The sequence below is a fragment of the Limulus polyphemus genome, unplaced genomic scaffold (assembly GCF_000517525.1).
Source record: "Limulus polyphemus unplaced genomic scaffold, Limulus_polyphemus-2.1.2 Scaffold8343, whole genome shotgun sequence".
In the NCBI taxonomy this organism is placed as follows: domain Eukaryota; kingdom Metazoa; phylum Arthropoda; class Merostomata; order Xiphosura; family Limulidae; genus Limulus; species Limulus polyphemus.
The window spans coordinates 21,651-31,977 of NW_013673953.1; the positions used below are offsets into that span (position 1 = coordinate 21,651).

Genomic DNA, 10,327 nt, shown 5'->3' on the forward strand with positions numbered 1-10,327 from the left:
TATTCATACCTTCGGTGTATAGGACGCAAGCAGATTCTGACATCAAATTTTGGGGTAAAAAAGTGCATCTTATACACCGAAAAATATGGTATATGAATTATATTACTACCAAAAATTTTTTTAAAGTATACTATTAATAAAAAGAAAAAATTCTGACTACACAATTTCAGATTGTTTAAAAGTTTTAGTTTTCTTACTAAACTCTTAAATGAAGTAGTGGCTAAAGTTATGCACTAACATCTTAAATTTAATCTTTATTTATAACAAAGACATCACCTTCTGCATTAATGTTTGGTCCTGAGATTTAATAGCTGAAACCAAAACCAAAATAAACAAGTATAAATTAAACAAATCAATATAACTAAAAAAAAAACATCAACTATTAAAACATACTGCCTTTGAAATAAATATCAAATTTTACATCATAGGAACTGAATTTCACAAGATGAAGAACAGTAATAAGAAAGACTAAGAATAAAGAAATTGTGAAATATTACAGAAATATGAAGTATAAATATAGAAAAAAATAAAAACAACAAGTTAAGATGAGACTTACTTGACAATAATGAAAAAAAAGGAAAGTTTACAGAAGAAATATACATTTTAGTTACTCTTGTTATATAATGTTAGCTACAATATTTCATATGATCCACAAAGCTCGTTTTGTTTGTTTAAAATTAAGCACAAAACTACGTAATGGGCTGTCTGTGATGTGCCCACCATGGGTATTGAAACCCAGTTTTTAGCATTATAAGTCCGCAGACATACTGCTGAGCCACTGGGGGTGTTGAACTGTTAACTCAACAAAGCAGTGACATGTATCTTTTACTATTTTAACAAAATAAGTTTAATACTGCTGTATTTATTTCTTACATAAGTATTAGATGCATTGAAATTAATGTATTAATCTACATGGAAGCTAAACTGGTTGTAAAAAGTTCTTCATAATATATTCATGTTGATACAGATTGAATAACTTTTTCTTATAACACTGATTAATGCCCATTTTTTTGCTCATTTTTAAAATGTTCTAGTTAAGTTCATTGCCATTTTGAAAGTCAGTAAAAAAACTTTTAAAAACATGAAATAAATTACAAATGTTTGTACATGAATGCTCAAGTTTCTATTCCAGGTTAACATCCTACCTGGTTATTTACATACCATAGTAGGTCTCTAGTAAGGTGATATTTCTATAGGATTTACTTTTTTCAACTCTACCATTAATATTTGATATATATTTAAGTAACTACAAAAGCTAAACAAAATTTAACACAGCTGCTATGACACTCTGAAGTACAGTACAATCAAAAACAACAGCTAAAAAATAGAATACTTAAGGAGGAAAATGTATAACTACAAATCAAAAGGTGCTGCAAATCAAGCCTAACTACATACTATAAGCATGTTTTCAACCGATTTGCAGCACTAAAACTATCTGTTCTATATGTATCTAACATGTTAAACCCCTGCTCAGATAAACATAATTTCTTCAGAAGTTGTCTACATTATTATATCTGTTCTATATGTATCTAACATGTTAAACCCCTGCTCAGATAAACATAATTCCTTCAGAAGTTGTCTACATTATTATATGTGTTCTATATATATCTAACATTTTAAACCCCTGCTCAGATAAACATAATTCCTTTAGAAGTTGTCTACATCATAAAATCTGTTCACTGTAAGCTGATATAACACACTAAACTTTCTCATTTGTGTTTTGTAACAGCAAGAAATAATTTTATATTTTGAATTGGAAAGAAGATAAATGTGGTTGCAAGAAAAAATCATCCTAAGCTCATGAAAAAAATATAGTGATTATACATGTTCATTAAAAACCAGTTTTTAACATTTTGCACATTTTAGATAATTTATCAGAAACAAATGTAGCTTATGCTCTTTTTCTCTTCACCCAAACACATGCTATAAGCATGTTTTCAGCCAGTTAGGCTTGATTTGCAGCACTAAAACACATACTATAAGCATGTTTTCAGCCAGTTAGGCTTTTCCTTTAGAAGTTGTCTACATTATTATTATGTTTATCTGAGCAGGGGTTTAAAATGTTAGATATATATAGAACAGATATTCCTTTAGAAGTTGTCTACATTATTAGCTCAGATAAACATAAAGGGGTTTAAAATGTTAGATATATGAATTTAAAGACCATAGTTGCTGGTCTCTATCATTGTGACCATATCCAATTATAATAAAACAAACACACACTAGATTCAGAACAATAATAAAGATGAAATTCAGAAAAAAAAAACTTACCTTCTTCTAGCTGTGCAAATTTTATGTTGCAAAAAGTGATTAACTGAAGCTTCGTTAAAATCATAATAGTTATGCAACCTGAAAGATAAATATTTAACCATACAGGATTATAAAAAATTATAAATAAATAAATAATGCAGGTAGTATAAACAATACATTTACTTCTCAATACTTTACCCACATAACATCGGAGTTTGCTAGAAGGAGAAAATAAATCTAAAATATGATCTTTATTTTACAAAAAAATCAAGTTTTTAATTCCAAAACACTCAAATACATGCGACTGTTTACAATAATAAATGCTAAACGTACTTGTCTAATCAATGGTTATTTATACGATGCTGAAATACATGAAACAAGAAGATATACATGCTTTTACAATATTTTTATATTTTCATGTTCGGATTTAAAATATTAACTATATTTCTATGTGGAAGTATTTTTACTAAGATGTCATTCTTAGAGGTATAAAAAAATAAATGCACAATTCGAAATTCACAAATGGAAAAGTTAACCATCCTTTGAAAACAAATATTTTCTTGATTATACCTTTGTGTTTTGTAAGTAAGTTACTTTGTACCCTTTCTTTAATATTAGTTTTATTAACAGTGATGGTTAAAAAATTTAATGTATATTTTTATTATGAGGATTATTTTATACGGCTTTAGGACTAATCTAAACTTATTTAATTGGCTGACCAAGTGAGATGTTGTTGGGACTTCAATGATAAATACCATAAACTAGAGAAGTTGTCCAGTTCAATCAATGTATTTTAATCATTAGAAACTTAGATGGCATTTCATATTTCTTGTTATAAGTTTGTTATATCTGCTATTTTAATTACTAAATATTTTTAGTTCTAACCTACAAAAGTAGCCATTATCAATAATAAGAAGTTATTGATAATGAATAATAACTGGTAATCTATTTAATCAGCATTTTTTTTTGTAACATTATACGACAAACCTTCAGCATCAACAGGTGTAATAGTAATAGACAAAAACGTCTGCTCTTCCCTTTCATCTTCACACAAAACAAGAGGCTGTAAAATAAAAGAAAACTTTAGATATAGAGCAGCAATTAAGGTCTTTCAAATTGTTATAACACGAACATATGAAAAAGATAAAAGAGCTCTCATAATGTTTTAATATAAAATAATTTTTATACCTTAATTATTACTTGATGTTCATGGTTTATCCATGTAATGGGTTGTTGAAGTTTAACAATGTTTCACAAACTCATTACACACATTTTTTTTTACTTCTCTTTCAGTTTTACTAAATACTTTAGAGACAATCTATATTTTAAGTGGTAACATTTTTAATGATAGTTTTTCTAAATCAATTCTGGTTCAAGCTTATTTGCCAACAGCAAGTTTTCTTGCACGAGTCCGGACAACTGTCATTTTAAAATACAATCAATATTTAAAGAGCAGACACAGTTCAGTTACTTCCACCGAAAACATGCATTAAATTCTGTGAATAATTTCAAAATACTTTTTTTATTTAAATAATTATGACCCAGATTCAACTATGCACATTAGCAAAGTTAGTCCAGATATTTGTGGTTTTGTTTTTAATAATTTGGATTGATTAAGTACAATTTTGCTTTTTTTATTAGAAACATTTTTAATTGATAATAATAGTTGGTTTTGGATATTTGTGCAAAACTAGGAAGGCAGTTTATCATAGCACCCACTGCCAACTCTTTGAGCTACTCTTAATTAAATAATGGGATTTGTATTTCATTCTTACAAACGCACCCATGACTACAAGTGTGAAACACATTTGTTTACATATTTTTCCTAGTAACAAGAGGCAAGCCATGAACACTTGGATTCAGGGTCTGTCCACCGGTATTACTCAATGTATGCTACTCAAACTATCGATCATGTAGCAATCATACAATACTCTAACACCAGGAGATAAAGACTGTCAAAATGTATTTCAGCTTCTGCATAAAATATGCAACAAAAAATAATTTAAAGTAAATAACTATTTCGTTAACTCTTTGACAAGCAACTCACCACAGCAAGCAATCTTGTTTGTTGGGCAACATCAAAAATGTGCACAGAGCCAACCCTTTCTCCAACCAGCAACAACTTGGAGTCTTCGCTAAATGTCAGAGTGTCAACAACGAGTCTGAAACAATATAAATAAAGTGCTCTGTTACTTAAATTATAACATGTCCATACTTTTATAAGCTAGTTTAACATTTTATGCTAATATGTTCAGAAACATTAACATCTCAAACAAATATAGCCTTGATTTTACTTTTGAGCTACCTTGGACCTTATCACTAACAAATATGGCATTCTCTTAGTCCACTGAGTTTGATGAAACATTGTGTGTGTTCATTAGCCTAATTTAATATTATCAACACTTAAAATGTGTATCAGTTAAATTGTTATAATAAAAAATTAACCAATCACAATTATACTGTGTTATTTTCAAAATATTTTACCTGAATACATTAAATCTTTATATGCTCCTTATTTTATTATTTATATACATTATTTTTATCTGTACAATAACATCAGATTTGTTAATGTGGCTCTCAAGAGTATAATGTTACTTTTGTTAAGAGGATTTGACATCATTTTTGGAATCCATTATGTTAGGCCTTTATTTTTTTTTTAAATACTGACAGTGACATTCAATTTGTCATGGATTGAAAAAACATAAAAATAGCAGTTGGATAAAATTAAGAAAGAGAAGTGGTAATTAAGAAACACATAAGCTTACCAAAAGTAAATGTTACTAACAGCTCATGACTTTCTTGAACAAACAAGGACAACTGAGTATCAACAGCTAAGCCTATATATTGAGGAGATGTTGCACAGAAAATACTGGGTGTAGTTCTCTCCTAAAAAATTATTATAAATATGACTTTTCAACATATAATTTTATAGAGGTTAGGTAGTAAAACAAAACATTTGAAATTTTTTGTGAACTTTATATAGTAAAACCAAAAAAATGAAAGAATTTATTTAAAACTTTGGATGAGAAAATGATCCCATAATTTAAAAATTTTCCATAAAATCAAAATACAGTTCAAAATTTTTTGCTTTCTCTTTCGTTACAAAGCTATGTTACAAGTAATAATGTAAAAAAAAACAACTTAAAAGAATTTCCTGTTTATGCAAAATATGGCAACAGTAAAAAAACAAACAACAAATATATATATATATATATATATATCAGTGAATGGCTTGAAAGGACAACTGTCAAGTCTTGGAATAATAAGACAGCAAAATGTAATGTACATTAACATTTTTAAGAATACCTTGTTTATAGTTGAAACTGTGATCCAGGTATGTATTTCAAAAACTTGTGGACCTGTCCAGACTTCTTCCCGTGGGCCAAAGTTAACTGTTTCATCTCCAAATCCAACATGAATATCTTCCCACATTTTGTATTGCTATTAGCAAAATGTGGGTTTACAGCTACTCTCCTGCAAAATACTTGTAAATTTACAACTACAACAAACTAAAAACTTTGTTCAAATTAAAGTATACAATTAACATTTATGTTGATGGATCTTATCTGTAATGGCAATTGTAACTTGAAATATGTACAAAATATTCACTTTTCTCAAATAATATTTTTACAAAATCAAATGCAAAAAAAAATAATTTGCAAAATATTTTGGATAAATGTTAAAAATAATTTAAATTCATGTTCTTAATTATTTCAGTGTTAGTTACTGTGTTGATTTTTTTTACTATTTGTTGAAACAAACCAAGTTAATGTTTCTTCATTACATTTCTAAGTAATTTAAACCCACCCTAGAATACAATTTACACAACTAATAAGAAAGTTAATTACTTCCACATAACCAGTAAAAAGTATAATAATATTGATAGATAAAATAATAAAAATGACTCAAATAAAACTGTTCTCTGTACTTGATTAGAAAAGTGGAACTAAAACAATAATCACAATGAACATGTCAATTTCAAAAAGCTAAGGATATTTATGACAACAATAAACGAGAGACTAAAAAAAACAAAAATCACAAGCAATCCAAATTTTAAGTACAGATCGTCTGTTACAACTGAAAACAGTCAAAAATATTCAGATTTCACAAGGAGTAATCCAAGTAAACTTTACAAAAATGACATGAAAGTATTGATACCAATGAGTTAAAATTGAAGCCACGACGATAATGCAAATCTGGCATTTCAGCTACATACTGATATCAAATGCAAGAAAAAGAATGATTACCAAACTTATATAAACAACAATGGATAGTACACAACTAATGTGCTGTAAGTGTAACATAACTTCATAATCATAGCAGAAGTGGAAACAAAAACTAAATGTAATTTATGACATATGCAATATTTAGGTGATATTTAATGAATTTATAAAAAGCTTATAATTGTGCAATTTCAAAGTAATCGGCTCGTTACCTCATGGTCAAAAAAGGAAATTTTAATATTCAATTTAAAATAAACTAGTATAACAAAGGGTAAATGTTCATGAAAATGAAATATATCAAAACAACGGGTAATTTTTAAAGTTAAACTGGGGTTATAACATTAACAGAAAAGAAACTTCTTAACTTAAGCCATGATGGTCAGACTTTATGCGTATGATTTTACCTATCACACCCACAGTGTTAAACGTAAAGTTATTAACTTGGTCAGATACTACAAAAATATAACTGTTAATAACTAAGTCGTATGTGTTATTGTTATTACTATCACTCAGTATTAGTGTCACACAGTTGCGCCCTAACTTACAATATTTGTAATTATTTGTAGTTATATGAGGTTGGACGATTGCTGGCTTTTATAACAATTGTTTCATAGGCTAAATGCATAAATTTGAAGTTCCTGATTTATAAAAGAACTCAATAACATTTCTGTCAATAACTTACACTTATAAGTTTCTTCTTAAGTTATCAACTTATCATACGAATTTCTAAACTTACTTTTTAATTCCCGCTTGTTATTTAGAGCGCCCTCTTCAGCATAATTATAATCTGAAAATACTCCTCAAACGAATATATATAATAAAAAAATCAAGATATGAACTATATATCACGAGAAATATACCAATACGCCTGCTGTTGGTTGCCAGTTAAATATGTATAAGTTACCGATTTATAAACATATATAAATTCTTAATCAATTATCAAACGACACAAATGAGAATAAAAAGAAGTAAGTGTTGAAATTTATAGAATATTCAGGTTTGTCAAATATGATTATTAATAAATCATAAAGGGTAAAGAAAACAATGAAAGTCATATTTTGCATGCTGTTGCGATATGACCTACCTATAATATTTAGATTTAATTTTGGCAAAATAAAATTGATCTAACAGATAGATTCGAACTTGAAAGATCATTAATTTACAAATTCTTATTTAAAACATCATATTTTCCAATTTCATTTGATTAACACTTCACTACTAACCAATATTGACTTTGATTACAAAGTCAGTATGCAGAGCTACATGAAGGCAATTATAATTAACAGCACCCAACGCTAACTCTTGGGCTGATCCTGTTTGATCGAATACTTATATTTGGTTGTCACTTTTATAGTGGTGTCCTCACGGCCTCGAAGTACAGGGTGCTTTTGTGCAACGATGGGACACTCACATTGAACCCTTGGATATATAGGCCAGCCACTATACTTCGTCCGACTCTAGTGAGAGGGGAGGGGGAATTCTGAATACAATAAATTCAGTTTTTCTTCCATTCTTTCCTGCAATAGTGTTACGAATTTCACGTTTGGGCGATGGTTAACAACATGTGTGAGAGAGTTTAATGGTTCATTTTTCAACAACTTGACACCATCTTTTCTTTTCTTGCTATAAGTGCATGAAATATGACACAGTAAAATTGATACAGAAAAGAAAAATATTATAGAAGTCAAAATTTGAAATAAACATATGCTGCATATCTAATTGGACACGAAAGAATAGTTTAATATCTTGATATGCGACTCCAGTTGTGCGTTGAATGTGCTCGCATAACCTTACATGGCGTTTGCAAAGATGGTTTTGTCAATTGACTTTGAAGTATTTGGAAGAGTTCAAGGTTTGTATAAAGCTGTAGTTTAATTTCCAAATACAAAGGCATTAGCATTAGTTATTTGATTTGTTGCTTTTAAAATTGTTGGAAAATATTTGTTACACGTGATATCGTGAAAATATTGACCAAAGCTAAACTCATAATCTAGGCCTACGTAATTCTAATAGTACTACGGCTGTTTCATTAACTTCAACGTTAGAGTCCAGTACCCATAAAGTTTTTTTAAAAAAAGTGCTAATCAGTTACATTTTTCATTTCTCAGCCACTCACTGAATATTTTTGAATTCTGATTTAAACAATTTTCTCAATATATCTTTAAAATAAATATAAGACATGTTTATCCACTCTCTTAAATTGGTATAATACAGATAAATCAAGCTTGAAATAAAAACGATAACGTACCGTGATTTATAATTTTAAATATTTTTTAATCAGTTCTGTTTTTTTAAATGTTTACACTAAAGACTGTCATTGTTTGAAATTATACATCTTGTAGGTGCAGACAAAGATACAGAAATTGATAAAAAAAAAAGCATATGATTGAATTTTGTGACATTATTTGATAAATGTCTTTCATGTGTCTAGTAATAAAAAAATTAGCATTTTTGTCTCAATACTATGTTAAGTAAAAAAAATAGATGTACAGTCGTGAAAAAATATATATATATGATAAATAATATACTTTTGAAGTTCAACAATGATTTGATATGCACACATTTTTAGCTGAGTAATAATTTTTTTCAACATTAGTAATTGTTTTTTGCACTTTGTACATTTTTTATTTACCTTTGTTTTGAATTATGTTTCATTAATATTATTTGAAGTTGAGATAAAATTAAAGAAAATATTAATAAAAAAGTTTGCCCCTGAAGAAAAAAGTCCACCTTTCGAAAGTGCTCGGGTTATAGAGTTTTTACTCATTTCTATCGAACCTACGTGTTTTTCTAACATCATGAATAAAAAGCTCATATATTTTTTTTTGTCTAAAAATATTTTATATTGGTTAACACACTTCAATAATATTATAATTTGATTTTTCTTTCCAGGAGTATTCTTCCGAAAGGTAAGTTGAAATAAGTTTAACTAAACCTTCGTAATTGACTCTATGATCAAATTGGTTTTCAAGGAACTAGTGATAATGCATAAAACAATAAGCTAGTTTTTTTTGTGTGTATGTTATTTCTATTTATTCTTTCTTTTTAATGATAGTGTAATTAACAGTGTTGGTTGAAATGTTTAATATGTGTATATATGTATATATATAGATTTTTAAAATTTTGTTTTATAATGTTTTTTTTATCAGGAAGATTATTAGCTTGGTATGTGGATTTAGGACTAACCTAAAACTCCTAAGCTAGTGCCAAACCGTGTGGAATGTTATTGGGATTAAGACTGAAACTGGCTAACAGTGGGGGCACCTAACTAATGAATAAATATATTTTATTCATTCTAAGAAAGAGTGATGTATTAACTTAGTTATATTACTATTAGTTACTGGGTAGGGTTCTAATCTATATAGGTAGAATCATGAATAATTACCGTTGAATATTATTTATGATTTTAACTTTATACACAAGTGCCAAAATACCATAATTATAACTATATAGGTAACTTTGATCAGAAGGTAAGCATTATTTTTATATTCTTTTACCTTCCACTATCAGTAATTATAAATTGACACATATTTCATTTGATCTATTTTGCTTTGCAAATTTTCAGTGAACTAGCTTGTGTTCGTATGTACTATTTGTCAATAAATCATAAATTTTAGTGGCATTTTTCACATCAAATATTCACTGCAGAGATATTTGATGATTTGTATACTGTCACATTGATTACAGAAATAGTTGGTATAACTGATGGTTTGTATACTGTCACACTGACTACAGAAATAATTGGTATAACTGATGGTTTGTATACTGTCACACTGACTACAGAAATAGTTGGTATAACTGATGGTTTGTATACTGTCACACTGACTACAGAAATAGTTGGTATAACTGATGGT

The 10,327-nt window shown here is 28.1% G+C and overlaps 1 protein-coding gene across 1 annotated transcript in view; it reads right to left on the reverse strand.

Annotated features, from left to right (window-relative positions):
- Positions 1–7,200, reverse strand: part of LOC111083143 — a 20,786-nt gene extending 13,586 nt beyond the window's left edge. Inside the window, exons 1-7 of the mRNA XM_022379429.1 lie at positions 7,156–7,200; positions 5,557–5,724; positions 5,016–5,136; positions 4,298–4,412; positions 3,238–3,313; positions 2,272–2,349; positions 277–311 (exon numbers count right to left, since the gene is read on the reverse strand). Of these exons, the coding sequence (XP_022235137.1) occupies positions 277–311; positions 2,272–2,335 (99 nt within the window). The 5' untranslated portion in view covers positions 2,336–2,349; positions 3,238–3,313; positions 4,298–4,412; ... (1 more) ...; positions 5,557–5,724; positions 7,156–7,200. The remainder of the gene's footprint in view (positions 1–276; positions 312–2,271; positions 2,350–3,237; positions 3,314–4,297; positions 4,413–5,015; positions 5,137–5,556; positions 5,725–7,155) is intronic.
- Between the last annotated feature and the right edge of the window lie 3,127 nt (positions 7,201–10,327).